This window comes from Hetaerina americana, unplaced genomic scaffold (genome assembly GCF_022747635.1).
Source record: "Hetaerina americana unplaced genomic scaffold, ioHetAmer1.1.p SCAF_1, whole genome shotgun sequence".
NCBI classification, from domain to species: Eukaryota; Metazoa; Arthropoda; class Insecta; order Odonata; family Calopterygidae; genus Hetaerina; species Hetaerina americana.
Window position 1 is genome coordinate 38,930,072 of NW_027286069.1, and position 22,720 is coordinate 38,952,791.

Below are 22,720 nucleotides of genomic sequence, written 5' to 3' on the forward strand. Positions count from 1 at the left end.
ATACAACATCATACAGGAAAAGAACAGTGCGTTTCGTGGCACGCATAGCCAGAAGAAAGAGATGAGCCACATTGGCCAAATACACATTCAAACACGAAATCCCGCCAAACGGCGAATAAATACTCATATATACAGACACAGATATAAGGAAAAGGGATAGGAACACATATAAAGGATGAACACAATAGAGGTGGGGAAGGCGGAATTGAACGGATCACAAGAGTAAAAATATTTCCTCAACCGGGACTCGAACACCGGATCTTTCCACTTGCCGGGCGGATGCTCTTAACCACTTGAGCTATCGAGGATAGTCAATTTACCCTGAGATCCGTGGGTCTAATATGTCGCCAAGCGCCCCGATTCTTTCAGCCAAGAGATGGCGTCAGGGGGTTGTTTCACCCACCAAAGGAGAAATAGACAATGCACAAGGAAAGGAAAGGACAGTGGGTTAGAATTCATACAACATCATACAGGAAAAGAACAGTGCGTTTCGTGGCACGCATAGCCAGAAGAAAGAGATGAGCCACATTGGCCAAATACACATTCAAACACGAAATCCCGCCAAACGGCGAATAAATACTCATATATCAAACATAAAATGCGCTAATGTTTTTTTATGAAAAATCAACTTCACTGAAAATTAGTGATGCCAATGATAGGAAAGCTCACATTAGTTATGTACAATGGACTGAATTGGGGGACTAATTCTCTAGATGTAGATGTTCATCTAAGAATCTGTAATCAGACTTGTGAGGCTGTCTTGACCAGTGCACCATGTGCAGTGAACTTTTGGCACTTGAAATCAAAAGAAATGATGGCAATGTCAAAATGCAAATGCAGAATGTATTGATTGATTTCATTTTTCAGATAGTTAGACAATTTCAAAACCAATATATAAGCGCCCAAATACTTCATAAACAATGAAGGATGACGACAATACACAACTTTCTAAACCAATAAGCTGTCTATTTCCATAGTGCACTTTATGCTCTGTTTAAAACTGGAATCAAGAATCCCAAGTTATATTATAATAGAGAGGATTGTAATATTTTGCAGGGACTATTTATTTGAGCATTATTGAAACAACTAAAATGTGAAGATTTGGATGAAACATCCAAAGATGTCATTTGGCAGGTAAGATAATTTGAAATAAGCACAGATTTGACCATGCTCCTGCTCTTTGTGTTCCATGGCAGGACGACTTAAACAAAATCCACAGTTAAAATACTACAAAATGAAATGTATCATTAGCATTAGCAAGGATGCCAGTTTCCCACAGTTTCTAAAGTCTAACCACACTTTTATTACCAAGAATGTATGAATTTAAGCAAGAATACTGGAAAGTGGGTGGGTAGTTAGTTGTCTTGGCAGAGTCAGCGATGAGAATGCATACATTTTCTGTTTATTTTATAGTTTTAAGCAAATTTTTGGAGATAAATTAAGGAAAAGAAATTATTACAATTTTCTTCCCAACTAACATTCTGATTTTTTTAGATGCACAGGTTCATATTCCAACAACTTATTCTGCATTCCTTTCCATTGTTATTAACCGCTACTAAAAACCCTGGCCTTATCTCACTTGCTACCTGATCCTTACCCTCTCCACAACTCCTCCCTCCTATGCCAGTCACTTTATACATCCATTCCATGACATTCCTGCCACTATCTAAAATATATATGTACAAACATGATTTGACAGGATGTAAACTGAAATTTAACTTTTTGCTGAACAAAAGGTTTGGCATACACAACTAATACTCAACTATTATATATATACTCAAAGAACTGCAGGAGATGTCATGACAGTAACTGTTAACTAAGTCATCCACTAACATGCATTAACTGCAACTATTTCAAACAAGTATACAAATCATTTGCCTTGGCCAGGATTTGGGTCAATGCAAATTATCTTTACACTTAGTAATTGTTGCATTTTAATGCATTATAGTGGATCACTTAGTTCACAGTTACTGTCACAGCAACACCTGCAGTTCTTTAATTTGTCAAAGGTAAAACACCATATGAAATTGGCTTTAACCTAGTGGACTGTGGTGCAACAATGAATACCTGTGACTTTGTATTGGTACTTTGACATGAAATCTAACAATTTTGGTACTTAGACATAACATTTTACTCCTTTAGACCCCCAAAAATTTTGGAGTGTAAGAGAATGTCTTGGTAGCTCAAATGGCTAAAGCACTTGGCCGGACATGAAGAGATCTGGATGCATAAAATACACACTCAAATAATTACTATTTAATAATTTGGTGTTATTTACAGATTAAATTAATAGAGAAATATTTAATGTAGTCTAATAAGTAAGTCTCATATATATTACCATAAACATGTTATTGTTAGTTTGAACTATATCCTGGAATTGTACTGGAAGAACTGAGAAGAATATATCTTAATAAACAAATGTGAAAGAATCACCATATTTTATTGCTGATACCAATGTTTACAACAAATGTATTCAATACTTTATTGAACAAGGATCTAATTATTTTGTGGGTGGCATAACTTTCATTTTCAGTTACCCCATCCCCAGTCCTCCAATCTCCAAGCAATTCAACTAGGAAATTTGCATTTCAAATTTCCTAGTTGCAATGTCGCCATTTTAGAGTTAAGTATGTATCTAAATGAAAGTGTTGAATTAAAAAATAAAATGTATAAGAAGTTTCAGCTAAAACAATTATATAACCAACTCGATTTGCACTTTTGGGGAATCAAAAAAGAATTTTTCCAGGAAAGATTAATTAGGTTTAGTCCACAATAGTCTCAACTTCTATGTATTCTTCCCTTCTCTGGAATGTTAACTACTCATAGCCAATGTTTTTGATTAAAAAATATTTAGTTTAAGCAGGCAAGGGAAAAAGTTGGTTTTAACAGATGAGGCAAAATGTTACCATATTGTTAACACATTTTTTATGGATGCATAAGATTGCATTAGTACTAAAATGCCATCAGAATTATTAAGTTCTAAATAGGAAAAAATATGTGTATCTCAATTAGTTAACCCCAAAATAAATTGTTTCTTCAATTAAAAATAATAATAATTTTTTACCAAAACCTGATGTGTAGCTTGTATATACTACTGTAGATCCTCTTGTAGTTAAATTATTTTCCTTAGCTCCAGTTCCAACTTGTGAAATGTTGCGAGTTGGCATCATGTCACCTGATGATAGAACACAACAATGTATTCCTGACAAATGTGTATCAATTTATCTAAGTCTATATCAATTTATTTCCTGTAGAGTATGTCAATCAATTGAAAGTGATGAAATCATAATTCCCACAACATTTTCTATTTTCTCAATTCTTTCCATTCAAGAAATGCCAATTTAGAAATGAAAATTCAATGCCATTCTATTTTAAATTTAAAAAGTTGTTATAATAAATGACATTTTTTGTGAGGCCATATTTGTAGAAGCTCACACATACCATGCCAGAATTATGACCCTTCCAATCAGAGTATGTGACTGTAGGCATTTCTCAAGGGAAATGTCTGATAGTGATGGGGGAATGGAACATGACAGTATGCAAAGGAAGAGATGGTAGTGAGGTAGGAAATTATGGTTTAGGAACAAGAAATGACTCAGGGGAGAAAGCAATAGCATTCCACAGGACATGGGTCAATCATAATGACCACTTGCTTAGATACCACAAAAGGCATACATATACATGAAAAATGCTGAGGGATTCAGGAAAGTGCTGGACTACATTGTGGTTAGGATTTAGGAACAGCAAGATCAATTTTCAGTTTCCCAGGAGTAGATGTGGAGTCTGATCACACTTTAGTAATTATGAAGTGCAGCATCTGATTAAAAAATATGAAGCAGGAAAGACGTTTCAGGAAATGGAAAATAGAAACACTAATATCAACAACAAAGAAGTATAAGCAGGCTATAGAGAAAATCACGAGTGGGGAAAGAAAGCTGGATACTATGGAGGAAAAATGGGAATGTACCAAAAATACGATATGGAAATTGCAAAGAAATTATATGAATAGTAAATAGGAAAAAGACAAGGAAAATATGGCTCTTGGATGACAATATTAGATAGACCCAGGAGAGAAATAAATGGAAAAATGTAAACAGAATTAGGCAGAATAAGATACGAAGAGTTCAGTAATAAATTGAAACGGGCAACAAATACAGCAAAAGAAGCTCTGCGAGGCTGTGGAAAGGTCCCAGAGAATAGGTGAAATTAGAGCATTATACAAGAAGGTGAAAGCAGTGTCATAAGTTTTTTGTTATCTATTCGCTATGGCAGGTTTTGGATGGTCACCAAGCTACACAACTGTACAAAAATGCATTTTTCCTAACCAAAATCACAACCTACATTTGGGCATTAGAGTAAGTCCCTCTTCAATTCTGCATCATTCTTTCCTCCTTTCTTTCCATCTAATATGCCCATCCTATTACTGCCCCTTTCTTGCTTGCCTAACATTGTCTCCTCTATCAGTCTTCAACATCTCACTGCCAATCAAAATGCTGCGCATCCATCTTCTCTGCCTCCTAATCCCCTCTACTCCCCAATCATACACTTCCATGTCCTTTTTCCTTCCAATCCGCTTCACCTTTTCCATCCTTCTCCACACTCAGGTTCCAAAAGCCTCCAATCTAGGCCTATCATCCAACTTCCGTGACCATGTTTCTGTGCTGTGCATAACTAAGCTCTACATCGAAGTTTTAATGAGCATTTTCCCAAAACCCTTACTCAACATCCCTTTCATCAACTCCCTCCTCCTTGTGACAGTTTTTTCGCCAAATTTCTCTCATGTACCCACTACTTTGACCATTTTGGTCCAAAACACATCTATGATAGATAAACTGTGTCACCTGCTCTAGTTTTTGCCCACCTATTTTAACATTTAACTTAGCCTCTTTTTGAAAATCACATTTGACTTATTAACATTTTTTCTCATCTCATTCCTATCATACTGACCTTCCAATGCACTCAGCTAGGTTTGCAACCCCTTGGGTGACTGACAAACTAAAGCTTGGTCGGCCACAAATCTGACTTCATGAATTCCTCACAGATTATTTTCCCAACTCAGTTCTTTCCATGCCTCTTTCACATTTTCCTCTGCAATATGCTTTGAACAGCACAGGTGACAATGGACGCCTGACTTACTCTTCTTCCCAATATTCTCAGACCATCAGCACTCTCCACCTCTCCCTTGCACCCGTGCAGTCTGCCCCTCAAAAATCACCCAAGCTATGTGATTTTTCGGGTACCAGATTTTCCCGGGAAACCATAACCGGCACAGGGAAAGGAACTGGCCCACCTACCCTATTGTGTGACTTTCACACGCCGTCGGGCTTAGTACTAGGTGAACTCTACCATTGGGTTGATTACTGCATTTATGGTTATTTATTTAATTTATTAATTCAACCCAATTTACTATGTCAACCGCGTTCTCAAAATTTACAAAATACACAAGTACACGCTGATTGTATTCTATGTTCCTTTCTATTAATGACCTAATTACTGCTATAGCATCATGTGTACCTCTCCTCTTCCTTAACCCGAACTGATCATTCATCAACTATTCATTCGCCCTGCTCTCAAACCTCTTCTTGATGATTCTGACTATCACTTTAGCTTCGTGCGAAATCAAGCTTATTATTCTGCATTCCTCACATACAGCTGCCATTCACTTTTCTGGGATATGATCTAAAACTTACACGAGTCTTCTGACCAAATCCCTCCCTCATAAATGCGACGAAACAGCCAATAAAAACTCTACCTCCCACCTTTACCTAAGCTTTTCAGTGGTTCTGCGATACTGTTGTCGACCCCCACAGCCTTACTTGATTTTAACTTCCATAGAGCCCTTCGTATCTCAGCACAAAGTACGCTTGGTTCCAAGCTATTCTCTTGTACGTCCTACTGTCTCTCATTGTATAAACTTGATGACCTTTAATATATTTTTTCTGTATATTCCCTCCATTTCTCTTGATTGAACCCTCTCTATACTTGAACTAAATAGAGTTCAGAAGAATGTTATTAATTGAAATCCGTCCAACCATTCACCATTTAACGTCTTTAACTCTCGAAATGCACATCTCTCAATTAATATGATTTTGCTAAGGTTATATCATATTCAACTGAAACCAAATAAAATAACTTAAGTCAAACATTATGAATTCTTGAGTACCAAGGTTGACATACCGGTACGCAAAACTGTCCCGGTGCTGGACACGATACTTGTTCTACTATTTTCTGTGATACAGGCCTCTCTTCCTCGAAGAACTTGCGGGGCACTGACATTTCCAACAACTCCTTCGAAACCAGTGTATGTACAGCTGTCCCCCTTGCACGATGCTTTTCGGCAGTATGTACACCCACCAGCACGCTGAGGTTTTGCATTGTTATTCCCCGGAGGCATAGCGACTGAACTTCGTCTCGTTCAGGACTAGCCGCTGTGCTCTGCGGTTCGAAACCCTTCGCTAGTGATTCCAAATTATGAAACACTTGTCGTCAAGAAAAAAACCTTTTGATGGCAAATCTTCTACTACTCCGTCCTACGATTTTCAACATTTGCTATGTCAAACAATTTCATGACGGCAGTATCTGGTACTACTGGTGCTGATATGTGAACAACGGCCAGCGTGGAATGTTGGGTATCACAGCAACAAATACTTCAAAAATTTGACATAAGGCGAAGAGAGTGAAGTCGTATTTTATATTGGCCCTTGCTGAAATTCAGTTGAAATTGAAAGGTAGAAATTATAATGGATAGTGTGAATGACCAAAATTAGAATTTAATGTTTTCGCAACGAAGACTTTATCATCTATCTAATTTAATTTACTTAATGCTACTAAAGAATGACGAATGTCCGAGTATTCTACTCGCTCTTAACTTTCAAGTAACTAATTTTAACTCCGTCCGAGTGGCAGCCACAAATCAAAAAGCCATCTGGACAATTACAAATTTTGACCTAGGCAATGTAAAAATCAGTTTAATATATTCCCATATCCCTGGCCATTTTTCTTTGCTGTTTTCAATCACTAGGGCCATGAGCTAAATTGTAAAACTTGATATTCACGTGAATACTTAATAGAGATCCAACAAGTAATTAGATACATGATTCATAGTCAACACTTTGTCTCATATTCTTAGGAAAAAAACATAAATGACGGCTTCCATTGTTTTGGCAATATTTTTAATTGCTGCTTTGATGTTACCTTCCCAACATCCACTGTTTCTCTTAATAAACTTGAATAGAAGCTCTAGGACGCTGGAGTGAAGCATTTAAAAAGCTCAATGATTGAGTATGACTAATCTCAGCAGCAGCAGGCTCTAGAAACCAAACCATTTCAAGCCATTGCATAGAGATTCAATCCATATAGGAAGGGACTTGGATATTTCAATGTCATCTGGTTGTTTAGCATGACCATATTTATTGACACTTAACCCTTTGAAAGTTAATTTCTAATATCTATCTCCTTCAGCATCCTGATACAGTCATTCAAAACGTCTTTTTGAGGATAGAATGGAAGAGATGTTAAGTATCAAACAGCTGCTCCTTAAACCCACAAAACCTCTACTAGTAGCCTGTGTATCAGAAAAAAAATAAAATAACTGTATTGTAGCAAAATGCATCCTACCCAATATCCAAGAAAATAAATGTGATCGTTCGTAATTTAAATACAAATTTAAATGGACAGTTAAAATTTTCTTTTGCAAAATTCATGCTATGCTAAATGACATATCATCTGCTATAATGTTAGTGCTCCAGGTGTTTGAATTTGAAGTTATAAAGCTGATGGAATAATAACTGTTTACTCTCTCATTTGTTAGCTCCATGGACATTTTCTGAGAAACCAATATCTCTTGAGATACACTCAATCTTATGAGATAGAATTATATCATATCTCTACATCATGTTACCAGTGCAGTTCAGGGGGTGAGATACAAGAAATAACCTCATTTCTCTTTTTAAAATTAAAAAAGAGGTATTTCGTGTCACAACAAATACCTTCATCTGATGTAAATAGAAAGATTCCTTTTGCACAGACTTAAAAACTTTGAGCCAAGTTTCCTCACAGACCAAGAGGACTACCCTCAGTAAGGGTAAGACTAGGACACAAAATGCAGATTCTTTCGTGGTTGGTTGATTAAAATTTCAAAATTTATTATCGTTGGTTTTGGGCATAAATTTATTGAATTCCTCCATTATAATAAAAAATTAATTTCATTTTTTAGAATTCATTTGACTGGACCATGAAGCTTAAAATACATTTCATCATTTTACCTTATGAAATTGTAAAGCAATGAAACCTGGAAGTTCTCTAAAAAATTGAATGTGGTAAAATGAAGTTAGTTTATTGTCGCAACTGCTGGACTATGTCAATTTATCTTTCAGAGGATCTAATCAAACGCTCTTACTGTATCACAAATATTTTTAAAGTGTCTGTTTGGAGAGAGATGTCCTTCAAGCTACTTAATTTAAAGAAAACATATTTGGTCACTGGGATAAGACAAAGTCAAGTGGGTTTCTACCCCCACTGCAAGGAATTATGTTTCCATGTGAGATACAATGCGACTGTCTTCATGTTGAATAATTTGTGGTATTAAGGAGAGAATTATTTTACGTAATGTGAATATATTATGTAAGACTAATGGACACAAAATTAGATTCCATCACCACTGTAATCATCCCTAAGGTTGAAACGGTGAGCTTAGAGTTCACCTAGTTATAAACGCAATAAAATTTACCTATCAGGATAGGGAGGCCAGTTCTTTTCCCTGTGCTGACTTCAGTTTCTCAGGAAGATCGCCCAGAACTTTACCAATTACACTATGATGCCCTCCAAAATTCAATTTTGAAATGAAAACAAAATTACTCGATTAAAAGATTTGAAGAAACTAATGTCTTAGAGGCACCTTAAACAATAAAACAATCTTTATTTATATCAGAAGATAAAATGTAAAATTTGGTGCTCATATTTGAGACCAATTTCTGCAGTAAAAAATGAACATTATTCTTTGTTCATTATCCCTTCAATTAAGATTGAGCTGAAAAAATGTTACTTAAGTTTTTTATTTGATGGGATGGGATGATTTTCATATAAAAATATTGTGGGTTTTACTCTTCAAAGAGAAAAACATAATTAGTAGTTCACATATTTCGAAAATTCATCACTTTGTGTGCCCTTAGGAATGAGCTTCCATGAAGTCAGTGATCAGTGAAGTGAACATCATTGAACTCTCTCCTGTTTATTCTCCTGCGATTTGACTCAATGAGCTTAATGTTGGAATCAAAGAAGCTATTGGAAACATTTTTCAACCAAATATTTTTCTATAGACTTCACTCTACCACCATCAAATGAATTGTTTTTTCATAATTTAGCTATATCAACTTTAAAAGTAATGTTTGAATACAAATTCCAGTAGCACATTAATTCCATTGGCCATTTTATCACCCACAACCCCATCCTGTAGTTGCTCTAGGGCTCAACAGCTCAAAAACCCTCATATTAAATTTAATATGGGCAAAAATAATTGTTAAACAAATATAATGCCTGTATATCTGTACTTTATTCGAAAAAATATATGCATTTATAGCCATTCTTTAAAAAGTCTATTTATGCTATAAAGGCTTACGATATAAATGGCATTTATATCACAGTAAAATCATAACAGATTGAGAATTTTTAGATCCTGTCCTGATATCTTAATTGTTAAAAAGAGCAAAGCCGATAGAATAATATTTTTGGTCAAAATAAGGAAAAATTGAGTGTTTGATTTAAAATCTCTACTGAACTTTTTTAATCGCTCATTTGAAAATATTCAGGGGAAAATCACTGCATGAGTGATTGGGTCACATATTATTGGATAGGTTGAAGATTAGGTACTTAATGCACTGTTCTCTCTGGAATTATGGTCTTAACGATTGGAAGTTTACCAGCATGCCCTTTTGAGAGATTCAACCCTGGAAAATATTCATTCCATTGACCAAGCGCTTGCTATGCACACGTTACCAAACTGTGTGGCTCCGGGAAGAAGAAAAACCTCTTGGATCCCGGAGGAAACGAGGCGTCTGACCCGGGAGGTCTCCATACCAAATAGTTTCGTTCAGAACGGAGGCATTGCTTCCATAAACGGGTATGAAGTTTTTCGCGGGGCCTGACTTGCAACCTGGATCCATTCTCTGTCACCGCAGTTCACTGGTTCACTCGCACACGGGCTGCGCGTGATGACACGCGATCTGTTCCCTCAGTTCCCGAAACGATGTGTATTCGAAACGTGCGCCGCATTACAACTCGGATCCGGCGTGTCATGCGGGAGCGATCCCAGCGAACAGGGTGCAGAACGGAATTTGTCCCCTAGGCCCATTGCATATGCACCCGCGGAGAGTGACGGGAGGAGGGCCCCGCATTATTTGAACTTATAGTTGAACCGTTCATGGTATGTGAGGTAGCAGCGGTCAAAGAATGTCGGTGACGAGTCTTCCAGGAGGCGGGGAAGCCGTCAGAGAGGGGGGCTGGAGGAAGAGACGGAAGATTCCGGAGTGGGGAAGGGTGTGGAGGGCGGCTTTCGGAGCTCGAAAAGGGCGGCGGTGGTGGGTTGTGGGGAAGGGGGCGACCAACTTGGGATGGAGATGCTGATGGCGTTGAAGGGGGAGGGGGTAAATCAGTTAGCCGCGGATCTTACCGTTGCGCGGTTAGTTTGGTTCAGTCGGCCAGTGTGACTCCTCAGTGAATTTGGACTCGCACAGCGCCATGCCGTGGGGGAGATCGCGCACGGTGAGTGATTTTGGGGAAGATTATTCGGGAGGTCTGGATCTAATTAGGAGTGCAGCTGGTCATTTTTTTGGCCTTTTCTAACTGCGGAATGAACTTCGGTTTCTTGTCAGTTCAGCACTACCAGCCAGCGGATAGTTGGGTGCGAGGAAGTTGAAATAATTCTTGGCCGGCAAGTTCGCTCCCACTGAACGGCATACCTCACTTCTAAACGAAGATGGTTTTTGTAAAGGGAGCTGGCGTTCTTGATGTGAAGGAGAATTAGCTATCAATACGAAACTATTAATTCTCATAGATACATCCAAAGGGATTCAGTAAGATGTAATGATTCGTGTTGTGTCTGTCAACGGGTGTCGGCATTCGTTGCCATGCGACGTGTAAACATAAAACTGCAGCTCATTTTTAAATTTTACGAGCGAAAATCCAGAACTATTTAATTTCATGGTATTTATCGTGATATTTGAGAAAATGATCCTGAATGTAAATTAGTAATGTAGTCTAATATGCTGAGAGTGGCTAATATCCAAAAGTGCGTTCCGGAGGCCCACGGTGACATGCGTGTAATATGTTGGAAAATTATGCCTTAGGGTAACTCCGCTCTGTTTCATGGAACAATTTTTAAACCGCGTTCTACAACTTTTTTTAAAATGAGCTAAGGACATTTTTTTTATTGGAGTAGTGTCTAGTGAGTATGATTTTGAGATTTATGACTTTTATTTGTCATTTATGGGTCGTGTCTAGCGAAGATCTAAGATTCGGATTAACTTCCATACAATGCCCAACAAAAATAAATCCTGATGATACAAGTACTTTTGTACTTTTCGCTATCAAATATACCATGTTGAGTAACTCAAAAAAAATATTTAGTAGTAATATATCGGTAGTATTGTGAAATCGTTCTGTAAATCTTAGAGGGTTTTCAATATTTTGCCACCATTGGTACTTAGTGTCATGGCAACTCATAATGTCAAGCTCTTATATTAATGTCATTAATACCACATTATGCTGAACAAGATAATTTTATTACGTTCTCCGAAGGGTTCTTTCTTCTAAAAAGTTTACTTAATTAATCTCATGACTTTTTACGAGAGGTATCTTAAGTCTGCTTCCTGGTGAACGCGTTGGACCTCGAGTTCAATTATAAGCAAGCTTGACCAAATCTGGTAAAGTGAAAATACAGAAAGAAACCTTGGGGTCATTTGCTTCCATGACGCTCAACCACCTTCATCATGAAATCCGTTACCTGAATTTAGATTCTCATTAGCGCAGTCACCAACCCAGTTATTCTGGTGAATAGTGCGTCCACCGTCTTATCTGAAGGACGTCGCTTTGAATGCAGGGTCGGAAATGTATTTGCCGTTGCATTTTATGACTTTGTGAAGTGATATCTGTTACCGATGTTTTTGAAATATTTACTTACTTAAGTAAAAATTTTAGAACTGCCTTCTCAGAATATACTTTTAGTAATGATAAAGGACTAAAATTGACAAAATGTTTGCTGACAAATAATTCCTTATAGATTTTGTTTGCTACCAAGTTCATCGAATACAGGCAATAAACCACTGGAGATGCAATACCAAGCTAAATTAGAAGAATATATATTTAGCAGCGAAAATTTGTGAATGCATAGAAATGAAATGTTTCTCCGTTATTTTCCAATGTCATTTGAAGCCATTGTTTTCATCCCTCTAACGTCGTTAGTGCTCGCAATAAATTACCCTAGATTCTTGTATCTTCTTCACGTTCTATTGTATGCATCAAAATGTAAGTGTTTAATTATTGAACGGTATCGTCAATTCCTCCTACTTACCCGACAGATTTCATGGTTGATGGCACGGGCTGTCCATGTATTTATATAACAAGTGGCTACGGTTTCCGGACAAGCCCGTGGGACTCGCCTGACATGCCCGAAAATTTTGCTTTAGGAAAGAGCCACTTTTGTCATTATTATTCACATTGCAATTAAATATTAGTCATCAGTGGACTTCATTTTATGATCACGTATATGAAGGTATTCATACTTATAGATAACGACAGACTGAGGCCGCCTACAACAAGGTTGACAGCGAATACTTCTATGCTTGGCTGAGTGCCACATTAGACCGTGGGTCGCCTACTCAGTGACCATATGCATCACTCTTCTACTAATCTCGCTCTGGAATGGGTGGATTTAATTTATACATTGAATACTGGGGGATGTGTTTCCATCATGCTTCAATAAAATTGGTTCACAATTGCGGTATATGTCGGTACGGATATAGAAATAACGTTCCAGCATTCATTACTTTTTGTGGAAAAGTATGAAAGCAAAATGAACCAGCAATTAGAAGCAGATCACCTACACACACACGCCGGCTAATATGCGTATTAGCCCAGATCACCGAATTAATCCTGACATAGTGGCAGTTCTGATGTCAGCCATTGAGAAAACTCGCGCTTAAATAATTGCACTCGAAATATGCTTTGAAATTTTTAAAAACTACCCCGGCAATGTCGTAAATAATGCTGCCGCAAGTTGGATATTTCGTTTTGTGTTGAGTAGTAAAAAATAGAATAGGATCTGGGAGTACTAAAATGTTTTTCAGCAAAAAAAATTCAACCAAGATACCTTGTCATTGTTTCTCGTGGCATGGTCTAAGTTATAATAATAATTAAATGCAATCAAACGATCTAAGGCACCACCCCACTGTTGGTTAGTTTTGGTTTCCCCATTTACTATTCGAACTGACTAGTTTAGTGTGCTGGCTTCATTGAATTCTGAGGCTTCCGAATCGACCCCGGGCACGGAGCAGTGCCTGGTGATTGTTTTTAAGGTTTTGCGATTGTTCAGGTGATATCCCAAGATAACTCAGTAAAGTCCATATCATCATATTATAAGACGATTTGAATCCGTGACCCGCACTTGTAGCGAGTTACCCTTTGGTTGGGCACTGGGCAGTCAAGAACTTTGGTCATGAGGTTTTCTATCGGCAAGGATGAATTTCGACAGATTACGAGGCTAGAGACGGTGAAAATAAAATAGAAAAACAGATGAAAATAGCTTTTCATTTTAGTTATGTTTTCTCATTAGGCATATCATTGAGGAAATCAAAGAACCAAGATTGCAAGTGACATCAAGTGAATGAATCGAGTGAAAAGTGTATTTGGAGAGGAGCGGAAGTGAGCTCCTGCATGTGTGACATGCGTGTATTTCTGGTGCGGCGCAAATTTCTCAGAGTAGACTCCAAAAACTATGTTTTCGGAGTCCCTAAGGAATAGATTTTTGTATCCTCTATTGAAACACTTACTTAACGATTTATCTATTTCTTTAATGAAAACTTTGATATTTTGTCGATTTTAGGCGACACCCATTTCAAGGGAATGAAATCTGGATGGAAAAAGTGCTGCAAAAAATGATAAAAATAGCATACCTAATCATCGTTAAGGGCTAAAATGTATCGTATTTTCATGCGGTGAATTTTTTCCGTGCATTTTTAAGCTGCATCTAAAAATGATTAATAGGACACTTTGAGTAACTAGCAGAGAATTATAAGCAGGTTAGATAGACTGCTTGGAAATATATGGAAAAATTGAGTAGGATCATCCAGTTCACTCTACTGCGAGGATTATCGTTAATAAAAACCTCCTTTTTAAGTCTTTCAAGCTAAATATAATGAGACAAAATATATTCAACAAAAAAATTGAGTATCCGTTATTACCTTTGCTGTTCAACACTTACATATATGTATGGCTAAAGATGGTTGGAAAGAACTGAAGATAGGAATGAACGTTGGTAAGGAATTCATTAAATCAGTTAGATTTGCGGATGATCAAGCTTTAGTTTGCCCGACAGCCAAGGTGCAGCATGCTAAGTGCAGTGAAAAATCAGTGCGATGGGTAGAGGATGAGAACAACTACAAAGAAAACCAAGTCTTTCGGTTTTCAAGAAAGAGAAAGGCTAATTTAAATATTAAAATTGGATATATTAAACAGATTCAGGAAAGATGTTGTGGAATTTGGTCATTATGAGTTACAAATTTGCACTTTTCCACGGATTTATCTTTGGAAAAGTGCAAATTTATTTCTCATTATTAAAATTGGAGTTTATAAACTAGAGCTTGTGGAATAGTTAACGTTTCTCGGAAGTGTTCAAGACCAAAATGGTCAAAGCAGTAAAGATCAGAATGTAAGGAGAAGAATTGTGCTAGTCAAAGAAGCTTTCACAAGGAGGAAGGAATTTATTGCAGGGACGTTGGGTAAGGATGTTAAGAAAAGGCTCGTAAAACTTAGATTTGGAGCGTGATTTTGTAAGACGCGGAAACATGGTCGTGGAAACAGGATTATAAGCATAGATCGTAGGTTTTTGAAATGAGGGTGTGGAGAAGGATGGAGAAGGTGAAGTAGACTGATGGGAAACATACGAGGAAGCGTTAGCATGATGAGGGAGAAGAGGAGATTGTTGGTAGAAATTCAAAGGAGGCAGGAAAGATGGATGCCGAGCATTTTGATTGGCAATGAATTTTTAAAGACTGAAGGCCTTTCACGATGCGATTCGTGGGAAATTCACCAACCCAAGACTGCACAGAAAAAGAAAATAGATTTCCGTCCGTTCACTTATTCGATTTGGTTTGCTGATTGGATAAACGAGTGAGGAAGTACTGCTGAAACAAATCGATTTTCAGTCGAGCGACTTCAATCAAGAGTGCATATTGAGTCTATTGTTTCTCTTCCGCCTACCTCAGAGTTCATGAGTATATTGTTTTTCGGGAGGATCGGATTGGACAACGATTTAAATAATTCAGTTCTACGATTCCTACTATGAGTAACTACTATTTCTAAAAAACATTTTTCTGCATCAAAATATTCAACTTGAGATCTAAAGAGTATTTTGGTAATGGAAAAGGTTTTTACATGCATGCGAGTGAATTAGCAGTGAGGTTCTTTAAATTCCGCATATTTATAGCGGAAAAAATCGTTCCTAAATCTATTAGTTCAAGCTAACCTTCCTTTAATTTAATATTCGAGGTTCAATCACGAAAATTTAGTTGAGTTAAGTCTCGATCGTCAGGAGCCACCTCACCAAATGTTTTGAATTATTTCAGTCGAGCGTTAAATCTTTTTCGCTGTTTCTGCAATACTTCATCTCAGTATGATTTTTCTGAAGAAAATCTTATCTCCGTATTATATAACCAATTATATATATTATATATGTATTTAGCTCCATATTTGGATCCCTTTAACCCTCTCTTACAAAACGCAACGAACAAAGTCCCACAAAACTGAAGAGCAAGGCTGTTGTCATTTCTATAACACCAATTAATTTTGGTGTGGATTGCAGAGAAAAGTGCTACCTGCTTTTATCGCTCATATTAATCCATTTTTCTATTCCTCTGACCACACACCTTGGAAAAGTCTCTTCCACTGTCATCGCTCCAAACTTGTCCTACCATAAACAGTTGCGCATTAGCCTCTGTGCGTGAATTCCTTCCACGTGGAACTTAAGGCAGGTCACTTTACAATTTTTGTAACGTTTGCAAGTATTACATCGATATAACCTGTAAGAAGTCACCTCATATGTACGGTTACGTGGAAATAGTGCCTTGGTGATCCTGATAAAATGTCTCCAATACCCTAGCATTTATACGATAATTAGGGATTGTTTCTTTGGCACAACTAGGGGTACTTACGCGTGGTGCTGTCTATAAGATGTAAAATTTAGTTAAAAGATTGTCCAAAAATAATATTATAGATAAGGGCTTCTCTAAGAGTAGGTCGGAGGAGCGGATCTTGAGAGCAACAATACGCCAGCACTTAGTGAGCGGGAAAAATAAATGAAAAGATCACATTTCAAAAGCGATTCTACTTCTAAGGTACCAACTAATTTTACCAATTTCGTCCAGAACACTGCCGAGATAGACAAACTGCTCCACCTGCTCTAGTTTTGCCCTCCTATTTTAGCGTTTAACTCAAAAATTTTCTTTCCCTAAAACTGCATAATCTCTATTTTGTCTGCATTATTTTTATCACATACCTATCACACTAACTTTCCTCTACACTCAGCAGAAATCGAAACCTCTTGACCTGGCCAACTAAAGATTGATGATACGCAAAACCTAAATGATTGTATGTATTGTCTACCGTCTCCGGTTTTTATCTCCAGCTTTTCCCAAGCCTCTTTAACTATTTCCTCAACATATACGTTGAAAGAACGGGTAATAATGGACACCCCTGTCATACCCGTTTTTTTAACACAACCCATCCGCGTTTTTCATTCGCCACTCGAACCTGAAAAGTCTAAGAGCTGTGCAGGCTGCAAATAAGTCTCACGTCCCTTCTATCAACTCGTATTTTATGAAAGATATTCATTAATCCTACCTAATTTAATCTATAAAAAACCTCGATATCTACTAAACAAATACATACATTCTGATTGCATTTTATGTTTCTCTCTCTTATTTACGTCGTTGCTACTATGGCATCAAGCGTGCCTCTCCCCTTTCCGAATAGAAATTCATCATCCCCAACGTCATCATTTGTCCTCCTTTTATTTTCGCATTGATATTTCCGAGTACCACTTTGCGTGCAAAGTAAAACTTATTGTTCTATAGTCCTCAAATATGGCCTTTCCCCTTTTGCATGGGATCTAACACTGATCTGAAGAAATATTGCGCCCAAATTCCTTCCTCATAATATGAATTAGTCCATAAAAACTCTTCTGCCACGTTTTCCTAATCTTTGGAGTATTACCGCGGGAATATTGTCCATCCTCGCCACCCTTTTTGGATTTGATTTCAATTGCCTAAATGCCCTTTCTACAGGTGTCTCACCATCAGGTACGTCTCGACTACGACAACACACACACACACACACGCACACGCACACGCGCACGCACACGCACACACATATATATATATGTGTGTGTGTGTGTGTGTGTATAAATATATATATATAAACCATAAACACAGTAATCAACCCGAAGGTCGGTTTGGTAGGGGATGGTAGAGTTCACCCAGTACTAAGCCCGATGGCGTATGAAATTCACACATCAGGGTAGGGGGGCCAGTTCCTTTCCCTGTGCCTGTTATGGTTTCCCAGGAAGACCTGGTACCCGAAATATCACATCACTTACCAAACCGACCTTCGGGTTGATTACTGTGTTTATAGTTATGATATATACATATATATATATATATATATATATATATATATATATATATATATATATATATATATATATGGAATGAGAAGTAAGCTTGGATAATTGTTTTTCACATTTAAACGCTAATAATAAGTAATGCCTATTGTTATTAGCTTGTTTGTAATAAATGTGTTAATCAACACTAACACATTGATTACAAATTATTATATTAGTAGTTCGCCATTGAGGGGGAAATTTGAAAATTTCATGCCCGGATTTTTAACTCTCCCGCAAAGTTTTTCACGTAACTTCCATATTGCGTTTAAGTCCAACTGTAACAAGCTGATGTAGTAATCCACTTAACTTATGGAATAATGGCAATCCTATAGTTAACAATTTCAGCATAGATAATTTGGTATTCTCAAATAGCAATGGCATTACGATGATAGGTGGAAGATAAAATTATCAAGAAAGCATTTTCATTCGTAAAAAGCTTTTCAATATATGATAAAATAGTTAAATATACCATGATAAAATTCTATGAATACTCATTATTAAGGAACTTCGGGCTAATTGTTTTGTTTTTGGCTAATCGGAGGAAACGAGAATACAAGAGGAGACAGTGAATCCTCCCGCAGTGTTCAATAGTCTATCTTTTAGGTTGAAACTGTTTTCATATCCAAAAGAAGAAGCGATAATTAGTGCATGCAAATTTTCGAATACGCTCTTAGCGCATGGAAACGACCTCATCCGTATGGACAAAGTCAGAGAAAATCTTTCATATTCATCTACATAATACTCCGCAAGCCGCCGCAAGGGCGTGTGGCGGGGGGTGTTTGGTCACCACTTGTAAAAGAGAATAAAACCATTAGCAAAACCAAGAAATTCATGCTAATCTATACCCACAGAGGCAAATGCGATATTCATGCGAAAACCTTTTTAACTTACACGCATGCAAATACATATACTATCAACTAACATGCACATGCACGTACGAAGATATCTTATGTGTACGGAATTTTAATCTTGTCCTGACTAGTAAATCGAATGTCTTTACTAATTCTATAGTGACTTCGGTTTCTTACTATTATGATTCCTGATTGACCCGGGAAAGAACCAGTATTTGTATACATCTGTATAGGAATCTACCTCCATTATCTTATCTTTGTGGTCTGATCTACCCAAATAGTGTGGGCCATGATAATTCCTATCGTGTCATTGTTAAACTTGTTTGTTCCGAACCTTTCTAAAAGTCTCAGTCTCCCTTGCTCTTTTCGCATCTCAAGTGGCTCCCAGCCTAATTCTCCTAAGAGGCCTGTCACTTTCGTCTTCTTGTTGCAACAATTTTTGACGAAACTGGCAGATTTTCTCTGGACTTTATCTAATTTTTGTTGCCAAACTTTCCCCCAAGGATACTTGCGGCACAATCCAAATGAAGCCTAACTAGACATATTGATTAAATAGACAGTTTGCTCAAATTATTGTTGTTCTGGAAGGACAGCGAAGATTGTGAAACTGAATTAAGTACTCCATAAACGCTGTATGATGATTTATTTTTCCAGATATATCGTTAATCGTGACAGCGCGTCTGCCCATACACTTTTTTTAATACTGCCATCTCGTATACTTGTTTTTCAACGTAGAATAATAATACATGCTATGCTGATGTTGGTGCACTCAAGAAATATAGTAATCACTAGTATGCGAATTACCTTAAGAGCAAAACAATCACATTGAAACTTATTTTACGATGGGCATGCTTTTCTAACCTGAAGTCCAAATCCTGTGCTCCCACTTTCGGGACGACGTGAGAATTGTTTCGCGGTGATTCACTACGGGGTGGAATGACCGCGACGCAGTTATTCTTCTTCCTTGGTTTACCGTTCCACATAAATTTATCTTAATAAAATTTAAATATATCTTCCCGGCCAGGCTAGTCAGGTGGGTAGAGAAAAAGCCCTCAGATTCAAAGTCCTTCAGTCTGAATTTACACCTGGGGTCTCAACGATACGTTAGAATACTCACGAACGTCTACCAGAACACGAGTTTAGGAACGCCTTATTTAACGAAAATTTGCTGTGTGAGAATAAAAATATTTCACAATCAAATCTTCGACAACCAAATGCAACCAAAGAGAATGTGATGTTATTTTAATGCATGGATAAGGGCCACGCGAAGATTACGACGACCATTTCGCTCCTGAAACGTAAACTTAAATTAGACATGACTATATCAGAGCAACCTTATCCGATACCTTATTTGTCTTAGGAGAGTTCTTCGGAATAAGGACAGAAACTACAAATTCGTAACTTCTCAGGACTAATTAAAATCCCTTGCTCGAAGACATCGAGATTCATATGAGGATATATTCTGACGAACTTCCACACTACAATTGTATTCATCTGCTTCTGTAGATAACGAAACTGTGAAAAGTAAAGCATTTGTAATGCGTCGAATTGTTACCATAGGCTTATTTTCATAAAATTTGACTTACACTCTTGTGCTAGCAGTGTCCTCAAACTTTCAGTGAACTATATCGGGATGAGGTTGAATATTCAAAGTCGGAATCAAAATTTGAGGTTTCATTTTCTGCAGAAAATTATTCATCTTTAACCATTCTCTATTGATGCTATCATGAGGCAAGAAAAAATTGTCTTGTTAAAATCGAATGAGGCAATTAAGTTCCAGTTTACAGATCGAAAATTAAACACTCTTGGCTTTTTAAAGGAAAAAACCTGAGTAGGAGGAACATTCTGCTGATTTACCTGTCTACCACGCGCGAAGAGCCTCTCTTCTTCTGCCGATCCATTAGGCTTAAAAGCTTAACGAACTTTTCATGACGTGAATCAGTTACGGAAGATCGCCGCATCGGGGAAAGTTTTGGACGCTCGCTCACTCATCGAAATTTCAACTGATTCGCGGTTAGAAAAATGGAATTTTCAGTACCGAAATGAAGATATAAAGAGAACAAGAAGCAACAGGGTATGGGATGAGGCATAAAAAATATTAATTATCCTTATTATTCTGGATAATTGCAGCTTGAGATACTGGCTTCACTGACTGTCTTGAGTTTCTAATCCCGAACGAACAAATACACAATTGCCATTGCTTTGGAAATAAAAAATATAACTATGCCGGATAACATTGTAACAATTATATTCTTTCGGATATAAAAATGCAACTTTGTGCGTTATGAAAATATTTATTACAAGAGTTTTAGGATTTGTAGCAGCACGCATAAAAAAAGAAAATAGTCTTGATGGTCCCGGAAACTATAATGAACAAGCACACCAATTAACATAAATACTGGTCCCTCACTGAGGATACACAATCCTTGAGGTTAACATATGATGAAATACTCAGATACATTTAAAGCTTTTTGTACATTTTCTAGAGTGAATCGTGGAATAAAATTTTCGGCTAAAGGAGGGGGTTAAAGGGAGAGGGCAGAGGTTAGTATCGACCCCTTTCTTTTCCACGCCCCATCAGTAAAAAAGCACCAAGCATCCATCGTCCGCGGAAAACGAAACACCGGCTCCCGGTCTAACAGTGCAGACATGTAATTATCACCTCAGCAACGGGCTCCCTCTGGGTATGAATGGAATTCGCTCACTTATTTATATTTTATTTTATTCCCCGGTACTTCGTCCTGCATTTCCTTCGTGCGCCGAATTCCAAGCCATTTCCCTGTTGTTCCCGACCCACACACACACGCACCTCTTCTGGGGTGGGGAGAGTCTTGCCCTTTCCCTCCCATCCCCCGAGGATTGTCGCGTCTACGGCGAGGGATGGGCCGAAGGGTGGGAATGGCTAAGGAGGGAGGGGTAGCCTTGGCGGAGCCGTACCTCGGTGGAGTGGGGAATGGAGGGAGTAGTGACGAAGACGGAGGGATACCGTTAGCGGGGAGGTTTGCCGTGACGGCATGCCTGCCTTCAGCTCGGCGGCGGCGGCCGTAGTCTAACGGGTCCCCGCTGACCCCGAGAGGGGTGGGTGGCCCGAAGAGGAAAGGCGAGAGAACCAGGGGAGGATGGGCGAAGTTGAAAAATGTATCGCTATAGTATTGGGTGCGATAATTGAAAATACAACTTTATTTCCTCGAATTTGATGAAAAAAATTATGGGCGTGGCTTTAACGAGAACTACTTGCATTTTTACTCGTTGCGGCTACTAATTCCGAAGAAAGTCCTATGTTTGAGTGTTTTTGGAAATTGGAGAAGTGCGGGCAAAAGGTTTGATTGTTAATGCCACTACATAATTACTGGAGATTTCAATTACAAGTATACCAAGATTAATTAGAGTAGGCCATTAAAATTTTAACGAAAAGCATTCTATACTTTATAAAAATCAGATGTTTTGGGATACAAAACAAATCTTCGGCATGACCATGGTGGTGGTCGCAGAAAGGGAAACCAACTGAATATAAATGTGGCTATTTATTTTGTCATTGTGCCGTAGGCTAATCAAAATAATATTATGCTTTGGGTATGCTTTAAGGTAAAAAAATATTTTTCAAGGGTTTCCTCATTTTTTGGAATAAATTCGTCTTATTTCTGTAATCACAAAGAGAAAGTTGAACGGGAAATATTAAGTACGAATATTAGTTAGGATTATGTAAAGCTGAAAAGGTCTTGATAGGAGTAGAATTGAAAAGGGAAGGTAGGAGGGCCGCAGTCAATTAATATTACGAATGAAGGACATTATGACGACGACTACCATGAGTGTAATTAGCATCTCATGTACAAAGGAAGGCGGAATTTTCACGATGCTTCTGAAGATATTCCTTCCTCACCCAAAAATAGTTTTGGCTAAAGATAAATGTCACTTCCTTCTGAATGACTTATATGGAATT

The 22,720-nt window shown here is 37.7% G+C and overlaps 2 protein-coding genes across 2 annotated transcripts in view; one reads left to right on the forward strand and one right to left on the reverse strand.

The window, feature by feature from the left end:
• Positions 1-6,551, reverse strand: part of LOC139701063 (uncharacterized) — a 20,094-nt gene extending 13,543 nt beyond the window's left edge. Inside the window, exons 1-2 of the mRNA XM_071599641.1 lie at positions 6,178-6,551; positions 3,065-3,175 (exon numbers count right to left, since the gene is read on the reverse strand). Coding sequence (XP_071455742.1) covers positions 3,065-3,175; positions 6,178-6,394 — 328 coding nt within the window. The 5' untranslated portion in view covers positions 6,395-6,551. The remainder of the gene's footprint in view (positions 1-3,064; positions 3,176-6,177) is intronic.
• Positions 6,552-7,886: 1,335 nt separating this feature from the next.
• The window catches only part of spz6 (Spaetzle domain-containing protein 6), a gene marked incomplete at its 5' end in the record, with an annotated part of 38,617 nt that continues 23,783 nt past the window's right edge, over positions 7,887-22,720 (forward strand). The window contains one exon of the mRNA XM_071596123.1: positions 7,887-7,916. Within this exon, the coding sequence (XP_071452224.1) occupies positions 7,887-7,916 (30 nt within the window). The remainder of the gene's footprint in view (positions 7,917-22,720) is intronic.